At 38.3% G+C, this 18,530-nt stretch overlaps 1 protein-coding gene across 1 annotated transcript in view; it reads right to left on the reverse strand.

The window, feature by feature from the left end:
* The window catches only part of MYB (MYB proto-oncogene, transcription factor), a 34,998-nt gene that overhangs the window by 4,232 nt on the left and 12,236 nt on the right, over positions 1-18,530 (reverse strand). The window contains exons 8-14 of the mRNA XM_060030518.2: positions 18,072-18,176; positions 16,495-16,749; positions 13,346-13,488; positions 12,006-12,120; positions 11,788-11,913; positions 10,557-10,667; positions 8,069-8,176 (exon numbers count right to left, since the gene is read on the reverse strand). Coding sequence (XP_059886501.1) covers positions 8,069-8,176; positions 10,557-10,667; positions 11,788-11,913; positions 12,006-12,120; positions 13,346-13,488; positions 16,495-16,749; positions 18,072-18,176 — 963 coding nt within the window. The remainder of the gene's footprint in view (positions 1-8,068; positions 8,177-10,556; positions 10,668-11,787; positions 11,914-12,005; positions 12,121-13,345; positions 13,489-16,494; positions 16,750-18,071; positions 18,177-18,530) is intronic.

Consider the following 18,530-nt stretch of genomic DNA (forward strand, 5'->3'; position numbering starts at 1 on the left):
CCAGAGCCTGTGCTCCGCAACAGGAGAGGCCACAACAGTGAGAGGCATGTGCACCGCAAAAACAAACAAACAAAAAGATGCAGAATAAAATATCTTAATATGCTAATATCTTATATGTAAGCAAAACATAACAAAGATACACACAAAACCCAAAAATACATATTTCAAAAGAATACATACAAACAAATGAAGGGGAAGGGAGGATGTAGGTGAAAACGGAGATAAAAGTGAGGAGCAAGGAAGAAAGGATTGTTTCTGTTTTTCTCTGGTTAAGAATTTTTCTATTTAGCTGTGCTTCAATTAACATAGGATTAATTTTCTATATTAAAGTAAATTAAGTATCCTAAAATCCTATATTAATAGAATCTCATGCTTGCTTTTACAATGCCTCTTGGTAAAAGTCAAGTTCTGATCCTTGACAACATAGTACTTAATTCGGGATTCCCAATGTCTGTTCAAGAGAATCTAACACAGTTATCGGCTTAGTATATTTTCAACTTGGACTTTAACTGTGTTCTTGTTGGATCTCCCAGATGGCTCATCACTTATTCATGTTTGGCTCTTCCTCCAGGACCAGATATTTAAAACAAGATCAATATAAAGAAGGTACCATATATTTTTAGTTAGTACTTTGAAAACACTTTTCAAACAGTCAGCTTCCCCCAAGTCAAAATGAAATTTATGAAGAAATAAATCAAATTGACTGACCTATCCAAACTTCAGAAAGCAGAGCATTTGAGGGGCACCTAAGCCCTGAAGCTCAGAGTTGAGGGAGGGCAAGACGACTTGGAACACCTGAACCTCCCAGTGTAGACAGACACCAAGACACAGTAGCCACTGTGTGCAAGAACCACTGAGCGCAGAACAAAAAGGCGAACGTGAGTGGGCAGCTCCTTTTCCGCACCGTGAGAGTACAAAGCAAGCACTTCTTACAACCATGAATGAAAATACTGGTCAGAGCAGACACATACCTACTTTGTGAAGGTAAAGGAAGAGCAGAAGTTCGAATACTCGGGTAAGAAGCGAAATGCTGAGGTCCACCAGCCAAAAGGGCAGCTGCCTCCTCCTGCTATTTCTTTCTCCCTCCTTACCTTGAAGCCCTGGGGCCCTGGGCCAACTTTTCAAGCTGATGGAATAGTTCTGACAAAGGAGGATTAAATGTCTTCGTGCTAGAGGATGTTTTTTAATACTGTCATATAGATCCTTGGGCACCCTCTTCATTCCCTCTCCTTAAATGTTAGTTTCATTTACACTAAAGAATTAGTAAGAATTACAGATTTTGGGCTTCCCTGGTGGCGCAGTGGTTGAGAGTCCGCCTGCCGATGCAGGGGACACGGGTTCGTGCCCCGGTCTGGGAAGATCCCACATGCCGCGGAGCGGCTGGGCCCGTGAGCCATGGCTGCTGAGCCTGGGCGTCCGGAGCCTGTGCTCCGCAACGGGAGAGGCCACAACAATGAGAGGCCCGCGTACCGCAAAAAAAGGAAAAAAAAAAAAAAAGAATTACAGATTTCGGCACATGAATTCTTGTTAAATGACTAACCCATGGTGCTGTTGCAGACATGTCACTCTACCCTAATTCATTACAACATTAATAATCCTACTGCACATCTTCCTCCTCTTGCCCGCGAGTTATCTTACTTATCCCATAATTTACCTTTAATTGCCCCTGGGCAGAAGTGAACTGAAAAAGGACTGTCAGAGGTCTAACTGGGATATCCTGCTGAAGCACTTTAAATAAATACACAGATCCTTTATATAAAACAGAAGACAAAACATGAGACAAGACCATGTCCACAGGTGGTTTTCTGTCAGAATTAAATTATCTCCACATTTTCACTTAGAATATGAATGGTTTTTTCATCATGCTGAACAAGAACTGCCATTGTCGTTCTATTCATAGAGCAGCTTCACACAGTAGCTGCTGCCGTCAATAGCCTTGGCAGGGTATGTGCTTTACAGTTCACAGACCTCATAAGAAACTTGCGTTAAGTCATGAAAAAATGATTTTGCAAAACCAAAACAACTTATAAGATGGTGTTATGTTTTTCTGTTTCATTTTTTAAAATAATAGGCAGATATAAATGGTGTCCAAAAGACTAAGAATTATTTGATAATTCCATTTAACCTATCTGAAGAAAAGAATTACTCTGGACTAAAATTCTAAAAGTCAGAATTCCTTCCCAGTGGGGCATCTTTTAAAATGTATTAGTTATCTAAGAGATAATGTTGAAATCTTTAGCTGTATCTTGAGAGTCAAGAATAAACCTGAGATGAAGTGTGGCTAAGGTAAGGTTAATGGTTATCAAACTTGTCCCACGCATAAATGCTTCCCTATGTCTGCACAAAACAATTAAATGCTCCCAACTTCAGAGTTGCTAACTTTTCATAGAAGAGAGACCTAAAAGTTAGCGTGGGTCAAAGGTCCAGATGGTGATGGAGGGTGTTCCATCCACCAGCGCCTTCACATCCCACCCACGTCTAAGTTAACAATCGCTAATAGGGATGGACTTTTACCAAATTTGGAGTTTGTCGCCAATGTCTCTAGGGTTCTTTTCATCTTACATGTTGATAGACTTCCCAACAGTTGTAGTCACATAGCCTCAGATGTCACAATTTTTTGAAAGAATAGCTCTTTCCTTAGTCACATATTGGTTTTCAACTATTGAGATTAAGATAAGTGCCAAATTGCTCTAAAGCAATTCTATCTTTGTTGGCCCAAGGAAGATTCAATATCACAGTGTTTACCAAACCCAACCAAACAAAAAAAAAATCCAGGTCGTGTACTCTCTGGGGTAGAGCACTCTGAATTTGAGCTCAACTTGCCTTCCCCACTCATTTAGCCTTTCTCAGTTCACCCCAAAAACTGTACACGGTAAACTTGCTTATTATATAAGATATATTGAAAGCAGGTCACTGAAATATTATTGACAGCTATGTGAAATCTTGCCAGGGCAAGTGGAAAAAAGTGACCCAAGGGAGAACCAAATGGATACAGAGGTATCCAGGGGAGTAGGTCAACAACAGCACACTAACACTAAGAAATGCCTGGAAAGATCTATGTCACATGGAGACGGACTGTTTCTGTGTCAGTTGACATGCCAACACAAGCAGCAGAAAAATAGAGAAGACCAGTAAATCAGTTGTCTCATCTCCATAACACCAAAGAGATCTGACTACCTTTATTTCAGGAATCAGTTGAATCAGCAATCGCTTTTGGTGACCCACTGACACAGTTCTGCCAGAGTGGAGCAAGGAATGAGAAAGAACATGTGAGAGGAAATAATACACCAGAGTGCAAAGTGAGGCCTCCTTGTCTATGTTTCTAAGGACAGGGACAGTGCATACCCTTTGTCTGAAAATAGGTACCACCAATGTACATTGGCAAGTGTGCCGCCTTTTTTTTTTTTTTTTTTTTTTTTGCGGTACGCGGGCCTCTCCCGTTGTGGAGCACAGGCTCCGGACACACAGGCTCAGCGGCCATGGCTCACGGGCCCAGCCGCTCCGCGGCACTTGGGATCTTCCCAGACCGGGGCACGAACCTGTGTCCCCTGCATCGGCAGGCGGACTCTCTACCACTGCACCACCAGGGAAGCCCTGTGCTGCCATTTTGAAAGTAATATTATATCCATTTGATCTTCATAGAAACCTTGTATGATAAGTGGAGGAAATAACTATAGTCCCCAATTTAAAATGAGAGCATTTTCATCTGAAGAAGTTAATGAATTAAAAACATGCAGTTAGAAACTGCTGATGTCTAGACTAGAACCCAGGTGCCTGTTGCCTGCATGCTAGCTTATTACACTCCTTAGCAATGCCAATCATGCAAAAAGCAATCCAAAGCACGTGGAACTGAAGCAGTGAGCTTCAACTGCTTGCAGTAATATCGTAAGATTCTTTGATGCTGTGCAAATGTGTTTAAGTGTTAATGGCTTGAGAAATTTACTTAAATTAAACTCACTGTTTTTAAAAAGTAAGGCTAGGACAAGGCAAGTCAGGAAATTAAAATTTAAGGCTGTCATTCTGTGGTTACAAAAAAGAGGAAAGTGAGTGAGTAAAAAGCATATGAACACATCTTTTACATTTGGGTTTTAAACAGGAATAAAAGGAAATTATAATTTAAGAGAAAAATACAGAAGTTCAGAGGCTTATAACTTAAGTACAGTTTCAGATCTACCAATGAAAATGTCTACCTTAGGAAATGTTTATTGGCATAATGTATTTATTTTAAAATGTAAAGCAAATTGAAAGCACATTGAGAAAAACAGGCAGTTCTTTTCTCCTTGCTGAGGGAGCTGTGTGTATGTGTGTGTGTCTGCCTTGGGCTCTTTCAGGGTAACTTTCGAACAGCAGAATCCAGTAGTGTTCCACAGTGAATCTGCCTTTCCTGCTCCAAACTGCAAGCTTTCTAGGCTGAATGTCTATTTCCTCATTTGTGTATAAGCTTCTAGACTCCATTCTCTACTACCATACAGCATGAGGAAAACAGCACAATGGTCCGAAAATCTCACATATTCTGAGCTACATGAAAGACACAAATATCAAAAATGTCTCAGGACATTTTTATTATAAGAGTCCCTGTTTGTTTTTACAATTAAAGTTTAGGCAACTAAAAAAAAGAAGAAATCCAACTATTATACTATTATGCAGCTGCTGCAAATTCCTTTTAAAAAAAGATCAAGCATAAATAATTTCAAAACCAAATATAACATTGTGCATAATGGTTTATAATAGCCTCTAAACATTATAGCTTATGGACTAGGGGTATTGGAAAGCTCTGAGTTATTAAAATTCTTTGCTTCTCAATGACAACCCGCATAAAAAATGGGCATACTTAGCACCCTGAGTTTGGTCTCTACATACCATTTCCCACTAAAAGGATCACAGCACCTTAGGGAAATGGCTGGCTCCAAGAAGAGAGGAAAGACATGTAACTATTACACGTATTCATGTATAAGCACATGCATTTATATGTGTATTAGAAGCTGAACTATAAAGCCCCAATATTTGGGGCCTCAAAACAATAACTACTGTGTCTAAAGTGTTACAGCTATAATTAAGCCAAGGATCATTACCACTGAAATGACAGAACACAGAATTGCACAATTAGTGTAGTCTTCAATAAACTTTTCTTGTACCTAAGTAAATTTATTTAGTCAACTAGATGGATAGACGATCAACTGTACTAGACAAATGACATTTTAGAAGTATTGGAAATTTAAAATATTTTAGGAGTCATATTTAGTTGTTTTAATTAAATGCACTCTAACAAAAATGTCTAGATTGTTTGCTTAAAATCCCATTTAACATTTGATTTATTATAAGTACAAATGACAAAATTTCTAGGTTATATAAAGTACTCAAGTTGAATAGCCAGATCATTTAACAAATGCACAACATGTTCAACAATACTGTTCATGAGAAATCTGCCTAATTAGGTCAAATTGAATTATCAATGGAAATATATGATAAAGCGTAATGGTTTTAATAAAAAATTACCAAATTGCTTAAAATTACCTACATAAATATTGTTGAGTCAGGGTTATATGAAATATAGGCAATATATGCTTAAATATTTAGAATCATCTGACGCATTTTCTGATATATATCACAAAAGTTTGAAACTTTTTAGAAATCATATATTTCTATGGTACGAGAAGCTATGTTTCCATGACACAAAATGAAGGAGATACATGGTGCGTGCCATTCACTCATTCATTCTTAAAATGAATTAGTTATCTATTATAGCAGGTTATTAAAATATATTTGAGTGGTGTAAATCCCTAAAACCATATAATGTAGATAGAAGCATTGACTCCAAAATCAACTTATAGCTCTCAATTATTTAGTTTAGTGGAGCCGACAAATGTTACCTTCATCATGTGATGTACGTAGGTGGCTTAATCTCAATATACAATATCAGAATCTGTAGAGTGCCACAGATGGCTCACCGATATACTAGAAAATACTGACTAATAAAAACAGAGCTACTAGACTTCCCTGGTGGTGCAGTAGTTAAGAATCTGCCTGCCAATGCAGGGGACACGGGTTCAAGCCCTGGTCTGGGAAGATCCCACATGCTGCGGAGCAACTAGGTCCTTGCGCCACAACTACTGAGCCTGTGCTCTAGAGCCCACGAGCCACAACGATTGAGCCCGCGTGCCACAACTACTGAAGCCCGCGGGCCTAGAGCCCATGCTCCACAACAAGAGAAGCCACCACAATGAGAAGCCCACACACCGCAACGAAGAGTAGCCCCCGCTCGCTGCAGCTAGAGAAAGCCCGCGCGCAGCAACGAAGACCCAGTGCAGCCAAAAATAAATAAATTAAAAAAAAATAGAGCTACTACTTAATACTGAGTTTCAAAGATAAGTAATATTTCCATCAAATAAAATATAAATATGCTGATGATAAAGTTCCATACTGATTATTTTTTTAATTAGTATCATTAAAATCTTCAAGGTTAAAATTAGACAACCTATTTTTTAGAAATCTGACACTCTTACCAAATTTTATGTAATATATATATTTTATATCTGTACCATGTTTGGCTGGATATATTTTATTTATATCTGCATAAAGGTTTAGATTTAGGTTTTGCTAAACACTATTTGGTTAGGCCAAAAGCTTTAGGATTTAGTTTTAGGGAAAGAACCAGGGGTTTTCAACCTACATAATGATAACTGTCCCTAAATATATATATATGTTGCACTTTGCCACTTAGAATGCACTTTTTTTATACTATTATAAATATCGGTCAGATCCTAGCCTATGTTACAAAATATACATAAAACTCAACCTAGTTTAATTAATGCACTAATAGCACTAGTCAAATTCTATGCTCTGGTTATAATCCTTCTAATCCACTTTCTTTGTCCCCCATATGTCCCCCTTCTGTTCTTTTCCTCATTTTCCAGTTCTTTGCCATATTCTGAGTCTTCTTCACATGGCTACCCAAGCCTGATTGACTCAGGAAGGACTCCAGATTCCCCACAAGGACAGACTTTCCCTAGTCCACACTCCAGTCAACAGTCACCTTTCATCAAAGCAGTTGGATCAGATAGAAGCCACAAGGAGAGCAATCTGATGGAATTAAGACACAAAGTGTGCCTACAGCCCTTCCAGCTGTATTTGTATTTCTTAAAAATAATGCTAAATATCACAAATGCTTTAAAGGAGGTAGTCTTAAGAGTCTCACAATTTGGAGAGAGAAGGCCTACTGCAGTGATGGGAAAGCCCTTCCAGGAACAGGACACTCTTTCAAATCACACTGCCTAAAACAGTGCCTTTCCCTCACAGGACAACTGTGACTTTCCACTTCCTAATCCAGGTTCTCTGCATGCTGCAGGGGCTATGGCTTTTCCCTCAGTGTAGCACAGGAGGATGGAGGGGAGGAGGGCTCAGCAGGTGGCTGGGTACTGGGCTATTGAATGTTGGGAAATGCTTTAAATAATTTAAGGGAACAAATTTGCATTCTTATTTACATTTGGCTGGGGATTAATTTGGAATTTGTTGTATTTCATCAACATACACCTCCTTCAAAAAAGGGAAATCTCTTTTGATATTAAAACCCGTGAGCAGATGTTCAACTACAGATTAGCCACATAACACTGACAGTTGAGTTTGTCATTCTGATAGTCAAATATGTTGTAATTCTTTTCTAGCTATCTAATTTCAAACTTCATTGAAAATCTAAACAGGGTCTGAGCTTTGATGGCTTAGTGAGGGAGCAGAAAACATAAAAAATTTTGAAACTAAAATTAAACTATACCAATTTTTTATAAAACCTTTAAAAGTAGAAGAAGGAGGTATTGACACATGTGTAATTAACAATCTTAGTCTCAGTCACAGTAAGAAATGTTTCACTTCATCAGGCTTTGGGAGCCTGCTCTAATAAGAAATTTCCAGTGAGTCTCATATGAGTGGCAACAAGGAATTTTAGGAGTTTTTTAGACATTGGGAGTTGTTTAAAAGCATCACTCCTCTATGTCTAAAATGTTTTTCTTTTTTTTAAAAAAAAATTTTTTTTAGTGAATGACTTTTAAGATACCAATGTTGGAATAATAATTACCTGCAAGGGACTCGCCAGGGACCTGTTTTTAGGTACTGTAAATGCTTTGAGAACATTGTCTTCATCTTCTGATACTGGTGTCATTAAAACGGAACTTGTAAGAATATTCTAAAGGGAAAGAGAATAATTTGAAATTTAAATGAGGTTGGATAATAGGAGAGCCGACACAATTCTAACACTTTAGAGAGTAGATTACTATGAGTTGACACACATTGGCAGGAAAAAAATGCAGGTATTTGCCAGAAATTCTCTTCCCAATGAGCTAAACTGAGAACTCAACTATGTACTAACACTAATCCCACTGTGGCAAACATCACTAAAGCAAAAAGCTTCAGGGTCCCACACAGTTCTAGGCATGAGGCAGGCACTCAAAATACATCTGCTAAATGGATTAATAAATTTGTGCTTTAAAAAATTTATTAAACTCTGGTGAGAGAACTGTTTATTTCATATATTGGTAAAGAAATATTTTTGACTTACAGATTAATGGCAGTATAATATAATGGTGAAAAGTATGGAATTTAGAACTAGACTAAAGTTCTAACCCAGAACCGCCACTTATAAGCTATACAATCTTGAGTAAGTGACTAAGCCTCCCTGTGCCTCAGTTTCCCCCCTGGTGTAATGGAAATGATAATGTCACCAACCTTGTGAGGATTAGATGGGTTAACGTATCTAAAGCTCTTAGACTGTTACTCACCACTTAGAACACACTGAATAAATATTAGCAATTGCTGTTAGCTTTGATTCTTCATAAGAGGAAAGGGCAATCATTCACAAGTTACAAACTTTAAAATCGATGGTTAACCAAGGGCAAAACAAAAGAAAACAAAACTACCAAGCCACGAAAAGACACAGAAGAAATTTAAGAGCATGTTACTAAGTGAAAGAAGCTAGCTGGAAAAAGCTACACACTGTATGATTCCAACTATATAATATTCCAGAAGAGGCAAAACTAGAGACAGTAAAAAGATCAGTGGTTGCCAGAAGTTGGAGGGATGAATAGTAGCAGAGGACTTTTAGGGCACTGAAACTACTCTGCACGATACTATAATGGTGGATAAATGTCAGTACAAATTTGTCCAAATCCATGGAACGAATAACACCAAGAGTGAACCCTAACATAAACTCTGGGCTTAGGGTGATGCTGTATCAATGTAGGCTCACTAGTTGTAACAAATATACCCCTCTGGTGGGGTGTGTTGATGATCGGGAGGCTGTGCATATGTGAGGCCAGGGGATATATGGGAAATCTCTGTACCTTTTGCTCAACTTTGCTGTTAACCTAAGACTGCTCTGAAAAAATAGTCTATTAAAAAAATGGTGGTAAGCAAAGCAATGCAATATCGGGTACAATAAAGGGAATTTACTATAGACACTGTGATTAGCACTATGCTAGATACTACATAAAACCAAACAGGAGACAACTTAGCAAGGAGGAAATACAGGCATCCCCTGCTATTCAAAAGTTCGCTTCACACCACTTTGCTTTTATGAAAGTCCTACATTAGCACCTAATATTTTCGCTAACTGCTAACCAAAAGAAACCTGAAGAGAATTTTTGCTTTTCTTTTGCAGCCACAACTGTTACAGAGGCAGCACACACCCTGGGCAGTTAGAGTGGCACCGCCAAGCTCCTTCCCCAGGCACTACACTCAGCATCTCAGCATCAACCCCATAGTTTTGAATTGTGTGAGCACCTGTGCTTTATCTCAATTTCCTTATTTTTATTCACTTTTTATTGAAGTATAGTTGATTTAAAATATTATATTAGTTTCAGGTGTACACCATGGTGAGTTGATATTTTTATAGATCACACATCATACACAGTTATTAAAAAATACTATCTTATCTGTGCTATATATTACATCCCTGTGACATCTACTTTATAACTGGGAGTCCGTACCTCTTAATCCGGTTCACCTATTTCGTCCCTCTCCCCACCCCTCTCCCCTCTGGCAGCCACTAGTTTGTTCTCTGTATCTGTGAGTCTGCTTCTATTTGTTACATTTGTTTCTTTTTTTTTTAATTTTATTTAATTTTTGCACCTGTTAGCAAGATATGTCCGAAGGTAAACTGCTTCTTTGCTTTACGTCATTTTGGCCTACTAAAGGTATCATAGGAATGCTCTACTTTCAGATAGCAGGGGAAACCCTATACTATGTTTAGAAGACAAATAAGTAAACTAAAAGAAAATGTAAAACTTAATATTCTGTTTTCATGGAAATGTGTGTATACATGCAGCAGATTTTTTAAGTGGCAAGGACTCAGATCATAAGAAAATAAACAAGTCTGCAATTGAACACAGTCTATTTCCAACACATGTAGAAAATCTCACTTTATATTCAACATTAATAATCATAAGAAAATAAGCATGTGAGAGAATATTTAGAAGTATGATGCACTAAATGCCGAAACCACAGTGGTCCCACACGCCACACACAGAATTCTGTGAGCTGCCCACATCTCATAACATGTCATAACTTACGGGCACATCTGCCACAGGCGATGCCTGTGTGAACAGCTGAGTGTTCAGACTCTCCCCTTCCCAGTGGTCTGAGCAGAAGAAGTTTCCTGTTTTATCAGTTGGAGATTCCACCTAAAAGCAAACAGGAAGTGCTTTGTTGTTTCTAGAGCTAGAACTTCCCATGAAACTGTTCAACTCAAGAGTAAACTTCTGTAAGATGAATAAGGTCTGGGGATCTAATGTATAATACGGTGACTATAGTTGCTAACACTGTATTGTATAACTGAAATTTGCTAAAAGAGTAGAACTTAAATGTTCTCACTGGAAAAAAAGGTAAACATGTGAGGAGATGGATGTGTTAATTAACTCAATGGGGGAGAATCCTTTCATAAGGTACACGTGTATCAAAACATCACATTGTACACTTTAAATACTTTATAATTTTATTTGTCAATTATGTCTCAGTAAGGCTGAAGAAAAAGTAAATCTCTGCCCAATCTCTCAACCACTTATCCTTATATGAAAATAAATTCAAGTGGCACTGTATCGAACCTGTTGGAAATGCTTCTTGACACCAATGTAAAACATTTAGCTAGTGGGAAGCAACAGCATAGCACAGGGAGATCAGCTCGGTGCTTTGCGATGACCTAGAGGGGTGGGATAGGGAGTGTGGAAGGGAGGCTCAAGAGGGAGGGGATGTGGGGACATACGTATGCATATGGCTGATTCACTTTTGTGTACAACAGAAGCTAATGCAGTATTGTGAAGCAATATTATTGTGAAGCAATTATACTCCAATAAAGAGCTATTAAAAAAAACTACAATGAGGTACAATGCCACACTCATTAGAATGAATAAAATCAAAAAGACTTACCAAAAAAATAGATACTATTAATTTGTTTCAATTTTCCATGATGTCCAAAAATTAAATATCTATGTATCAACCAGTCATCCATCCACCTATATATCAGTGAGTTTAAAAAGTACAATACAAAACTGCTTCCTTCTCTTTCCTTTATACTCTCTCACATGTTTTCTGTTCAAACAGGAAGGAAATAGAAGTGGCTCGGCTTCCCAAATGCAAGATTGCATGCCTACAGCTTGGCAGTACCTCGTAACTGCATCTTATATGAAAATCTTTTATGAAAAGTGGTGTTGTTACACAGTGCCTCCCCCCTCCCCCAGACACATCAAGCTGCCCACAAGGGACAAAAACAGCAGGGTTGTTCCTTCCAAAGAATCTTGTGTTTACCTCTTGTTTGATCTTCTTCAGTAAAGGTGGTCCATTTTCTTGAAACTCAGCAACAATTCCAGATTCATCAGATTCCTGTTTAATCACATCTTGTAGGTCTTCTACTAGATGAGATGGTGTCTGAGGCTGAAGGGATGATTGGGTACATTTGTATCAGAGGAAAATTTCTGTCTGTGCTAATAAACCAACTAAACCCCAAGAACTTTGTGAGAACTTACTAGCATCTTCAGGGGACCATATTTAATTTCTTGAGCTGCGAGTGCATGTTTGAATGGTGTAGGAGTTCTCGGAGAGCTTTCTAGGATTGACCTTTTGATAGCTGGAGTTCTGAAACTTTAAGAGGAAAACAAGTTTTGGTTAAATATAAAAGAACATATGTCCCTTACATTTCTCTACCTATTAAATTTAATATTTTTCTACTGAATACAATAAACTCATTGATATGGAATAGGGTATGCTGATGAATCATATATGTATTGCTAGGGAAAAGATAATATGTACATCACATATTTCAAAATATCATACCACAAAACTAAGAGCATTAAATTATTTCTCATCTTTCTTTAATCATTCTGAAAACACATGTAGTACCCCTAAGCCTTTATAATGACCATAAGTATTGTGAAGATCTGATGTCATTTAAAAATCAATTTTATCTATTCATTATCTCTTATCTACCCACAACAGAAAACATATGTTAACCTTTTAAAGTGTATTTTATATTGGAAACAATAAAATTGCTTTTTTAAAAGGTTTCTTATAATTCTTATTGATGTTCTCTCCCATTTCTTTGAATTGGTTAAGGCTTTATTGACTATAAATGACTACTTAATCACTCCTTGGCTTCTAATCATATAATTTTCCTGGGGATGGCAAAAGAGGTCCTATCTATAGATAAATTTCAAAAAGAAAAAATAAGATTAAAAAAATATGAACTAAGTAAAGAACCATACTCATTCTTAAGTTTATAATCAAAGAGGAAAGAAGGCTGAAAAAGCTTGTTTTTGGTGAAGAAGAAAAGGACTTATTGAACAAACAGAAAAACTGAATGGAAAAGTTATTTGAAAATTACCTTTGCATATATAGGAAATTTTTTTTTTTTTTTTTTTTTTGCAGTACGCGGGCCTCTCACTGTTGTGGCCTCTGGCCTCTCCCGTTGCGGAGCACAGACTCCGGACACGTAGGCTCAGCGGCCATGGCTCACGGGCCCAGCCTCTCCGTGGCATATGGGATCTTCCCGGACCCGAGCACGAACCCGTGTCCCCTGCATCGGCAGGCAGACTCCCAACCACTGCGCCACCAGGGAAGCCCATATATAGGAAATTTTGAAATGAACTACAAAAGGTAATTTAGTTTATTCTCCTACCTTCTACCTCTAGGTAGTTCTAACATGCCCAGGACAGGCATATTCAATGTGGAGATACACATGACTATGTATATAAAAGTGGATCAGTAAAATTACATACATATAAATAGATCAGACATTTGGGGACTATATTCTATTAATTAAATATAAGTAAATAAAATAAATAATTTTTTTCTTGAAACAAGGACTTACATAGTATTTTCCTTTTGAGTTTTCACAGTCTGGTCTCTATGAAATGGTGTTGTAACAGTCAATTTGTGACCATTGAGAGGGGTGGAAGTTAAAGAAGGCATTTCCAAGTCTAAGTTTTCATGGTTATTGGAAGTGTTTAAGAACTAAATATGGGAAGAAAGAAAATATACTTAAATTAAACAGTGATTCTTTACTCAGCCCAATTTAAAAATGACATGTTGTTAACAAGTAGGTGTGTTTTACTGGACCATTATCTGAGATAACAATGATGTTAACAAGCACATAGTGTTTTATTTCAATTCAGCACCCGGGATCTGGAGTATGATTTCCAAGAAATAAAATCTAGAGTCAATGCTGAAAAACTTGCAAAATCCTAAGAAAACATTCTCAATAAGGACACTTGTCATTAAAGAGAATGAGATGCATTTCTTATTAACATTAAAGGTGTTAACGTGATTTTTTTTGGAAAGTAATCATTTTTTTCTTTCATACTTTGTTTTTTCTCTTTAATGATCTAGGAACCATTATTATATAAAGTTGACATTATGTGGAAAATTCTTGAATAATTTAAGCTGTATCTCTCAGAACACTGATGTTCTGAGAAAGTAATAGGTGTTCCTCAAATGGTTCCAAGGTAAAACAAATTTGGGAAACACACATATTGTAATCTCCTCCTGGAAATTCACAATGCACATCCGTATATTAAAAACTTTGAGAGGTCCTGCAGTAAACAAACCATTTTTTTTTTTTTTTTTTTTTGCGGTACGCGGGCCTCTCACTGTTGTGGCCTCTCCCGTTGCAGAGCACAGGCTCCGGATGCGCAGGCTCAGCGGCCATGGCTCACGGGCCCAGCCGCTCCGCGGCATGTGGGATCCTCCCGGACCGGGGCACGAACCCGTGTCCCCTGCATCGGCAGGCGGACTCTCAACCACTGCGCCACCAGGGAAGCCCTAAACAAACCATTTTAATTTTGTTTGATTCAGTGTTTCCCAAACTTATATACCTATATATTTAGATGTTTTTCTGGAACATCATTAAAATCTTGTAGAACTAATATACTTCAGAACAGGGTTTGGAAAATACAAGCAAAAAAAGAAGATCTTTTTTTAGTGGGCATATCATTTGCTCATACCTAAGTTGTTCTTATAACAGACTCGACAGGCATAATTGGAAAAATGTTTTAAAGTGCCAAATTATCCTTTAGCTTCAATTATTTTCATAATTAAGGAACACAAGTCTTTGATAAAAATTATAATTTCCATGCCTTAAAAAAGCTGTATGAAATAAGAACATTCATTGGCAAAAACTGCCAATAAAATATTATGGCACGACTCAGAAGAGCCAATGTTGAGAAATTGAAATTAAAACATACGTTGTTTTTCTTAAGCATTTGTTCCTCATTTTCTCCCAAAACTTTTTCACTTAAAGATGGACTGGAACCTTTAAATTTTCCCGTTGCAGCTCAAATGTTATCTAAACATAATTTGGTTCCCTCCTCCCCTGGGTCAGTGAATCACATAACAATAAGTGAACAAAGAGGCAGAAAATCTGTTAAAGTTTTTAAAGGGATGGGAGAAGAGGAAGGAGTAGAAACGTTAAACTCTAGTGTTGAAGGAAATAAAAGCACATCCCAGGCAACTAACTCTCTTTAGAATCACCAAAAAGTCAGAGAGAGAATTATGACAAAATCATCAGTCCATCTACAGATGGCCTACACTCTGGGAGGCAGTATGACTTAGCAACAGCCAGAGGCAACAACGGAATGAAATCAGTGAAGACAACAGTAATGAGTCATTTGTTCCAAAGGATTAGTTTCTAGATTATTAAGGGTCAGGTGTCTGCTGAAAATTAGTAACAGCTGTGCAGAAATTGTGCTCTACCTGCGAGGGGGAGAAAGGTAGGCTTTTGACAAGGGAACGCTTGGGAGTTGAACTGCTGACGTCAGCAAATATCAAGGAACTAGAGTGTCCAGTGGCTATGGGGCTGGCTTGGCCCCGCTTTTTTCGAAGGATGACCCGTGGAATTGTGCTGGGCCTCGCAGGAGGGAAGGGCTTGGGCAGGTCAAGTGAACCCTCACTCAACTTGCGTTTGTTCGCCCTCTTGCTAGGCTCTCCTGCAGGCCTATTCACATTGCCCTCTCTTTGCTGAAGCTGGAGGGCTTTGCCTGCGTGGTGTTGGCTAGGTGAAAAAGCTGCTTCTTCAAAGAATTCAAAACTGCTGAGATCACCCCACGATGAAGGATCCTGAAACAATGTGGGAGGCACAGAACTTTGAGACAGTGTGTGCATGATGTGTGCCATCACCTGAAACACAGCACTGAGAAAGAGATGCTGAACGCAAAGAAAACACCTGGCCCACTTGCTTGACCTCCTGAGAAACAGCTTCGGGATGAACAGTTGTTCTGGTACACTGCATGGTGCGTCTGCCATGCTGCCTCAAGGCTGGCCCTACCCTGGTGCTGCAGGGACCTCCTGGCACTCTATCATTTGCATGCAGTTCAAAGCAAAAAGAAGACTTTTTGATAGCACATTTTGGCAATGTTCATCCTCTGTCTGATGGGGGATGCAGTAAATGCTTTTTAACCAACCGGGAAACAAAGGAAATGAATTGAGTGTCTGCTTTTGTGGTACTGAATTCAAGTTTGTTTCACCAGAGATGGTTTGTCTCAGTGAATCCGTTGGGACTGGTAATCAATGTTTTGTGGAGAAAGCCATGCGCCAACAAATGAACATATTACCAATTCACATATATTGAAAGATGGCTTTAAGCTCCGAGTGAACATAATTCTTAATGTGCTATCCAAAAGCAAAGCACAATTTTAGGGAAACACAAAGGAGTAAACAAAGTACAAAAAAACAAGTTTAAAATAATCCAAATATCATTCCTATTACCCAAGCTCTACTTATAGGTCATTAACTTTACTATTTTTAAAAATATGCATTTTGAAGGAAATATGTGAAAAGCTACCTTTATATCTGGGTAGCCTAAGAAATCAGATGTTGAAAAAATATATACACAGAAACTAAAGTCATACGTTTACGTTAACATATGCTAGTAACATGATATTCGCCATAGAAAATGGCAACAATTTGAGGAGTTTCCTAATCCCCCTTCCAAAAACATTAGCTTGCCTTAAAAATTCTACTTACAGAATCTATAAATTGAAGTGTTTCTGCAAATTCTAAGAGGTTCTTAACATTGTCCAGAATGGTGCCTTGGTGGACGATCATGCACCTGGCTGGAGAGGCGCTTTCTTCAGGTAGGGAACCAGGATCCACCGGCAGAGATGGAGTGGAGTGGTGGTCTTCCAAACAGGAAACAGGTGCACTGTCTCCATGAGGTCTGGTGTGGTCGGCAATGGTGGTGCTGTGCCACCCAGGGTAGCTGCATGTGTGGTTCTGTGTCTAAGGAGGGGGTGGGGGAATAAAGAAAAAGCGGGGAGGAAAAAGGGAGAAGGAACTTAGCAATGAAGTTGCACAAGGTATCAGATGCTGTTAGAGGAAAGATAAAAGTTGTTGCATCATCCAAAACTTGCGCCTATGAGACAGTTGTCAAGATGTTTCCTTCTACCAATGCAAGACCCTGCTTTTTAATAATGGTCTAGCCTGTCATCTATAGGATTACCTTCACTGTCATCATCTTGTTAAAACTGCAAATAGAGGGATTATGTTACCAAGTACAACTCTCACATGGAATGTCTTAAAAATCTACTTTAACATAATTTCCAATAGGATCATAAAGGTTTGCTGCAAATTAAGAAGTGGGCTATTCTCATTCTAACCTACAAAAAGGCTGGAGGATTCAAGAGTTAGAGTTGCTTTTATTTGCATATATTCTTGTGGCTTCTACTCCTTTTTTAATGCTACAGATTGCACTGATGCAGTGAAGGGCTGCCAAATCAACGTGGTTAGGAAAGCAGAAGAGCAAATTAACAGAAGTCTCCTTTCAGCATGACCATGCAACAGGAGAAATTGCAAAACATTAACTAAAGTTAAAAAGTGGTCGAACTATCATATGCACATAATCATTTTATTATTTAACCAAAAAGAAATCTACTCCTCAGAATACCTACTGGGTATCCCATCTTTTATTCTCTTGCACGTTACAAAGTGCAAGCTGCTTTCCCAGTTTGCTGCCCAAACACTAGAAAAGATGTCAAAATTCAGTAATGGTCCACACAGCTTTTGTGTGTGCAAACAAAAGAGAGACATTTATGTTGCTTATGGAGAGATTTAATATATATCTTTTTTTACATGTATATACTGGACATACATCAAATCATATTTGAAATTATAAAGTATGAAAATCTAGCTTAAAAGAATAATAGAAAAAATCGAATGAATAGGTACCCGACAGATACACAGATTTGTAAAAAAAAAAAAAAATTGCAAATTTTCATTTTTTCTCTGCTAGTCTTTGAATTGATTACAGTCCTTCTGAAGAAAAGAAAAATCAAGAATGAGAATCACAAATGGATATTGAGTTTCTATGGCAACACAAAAGGACTACTTCCAACTTAGTCAACACACATCGTGATACCAACTGCATTTTATTACAAGCAACCTCTAGTGTTTAAACATTGTTAGTGGATATACAGAGTCTTGATTAATGTGATATTTAGAAGATAAGGGAAAAGATACAGTAAAAGTAAAAGCGCTGTTAAAGTAAAGAGCGCTGGGGTCAAGCGTTATCCCCCGCCCAGATCAAGTAGGCAGTGACATCTTACTGGAAGTGCCTGCTGTCCTTTGAGTTCATTCTCAGTTGACATTAGAAGCAACTCTAGCTCCTTTATTCGCTTTTCTTTCTCAGGGTCTTCATCGTTATAGTGTCTCTGAAATTAAAAGTTAAGGGAGAAAAAAAGACAAAGATCTGGTGAGAAAGTGTAAATACAATGATCGTGGCCCGAGGTTCACGAGGGACCACACAGAACCCAAAGAGCCCTGGCGTGGAACAAACGCCAACGGAATCTGGCCACTGTAGAAATCTCTGAATGTTATCCCAGACATAAGGGAGGGATGTGAAACCTGAGGCTAGAGGAGATGCTGACGGAGGGGTTGTTTCAACTTCTAACATCAGAGAACCTGAAGTGTAGCTTGCTGGCCAGAGCTCTGCCCACCTCCCCACAGCCCCCTTTTCTTTTAACTTCAGTGGATCAGGTGCAAATAATCGTTGGGATGAAAGAAAC

Source organism: Delphinus delphis, chromosome 14 (genome assembly GCF_949987515.2).
Source record: "Delphinus delphis chromosome 14, mDelDel1.2, whole genome shotgun sequence".
Classification (NCBI taxonomy): Eukaryota; Metazoa; Chordata; class Mammalia; order Artiodactyla; family Delphinidae; genus Delphinus; species Delphinus delphis.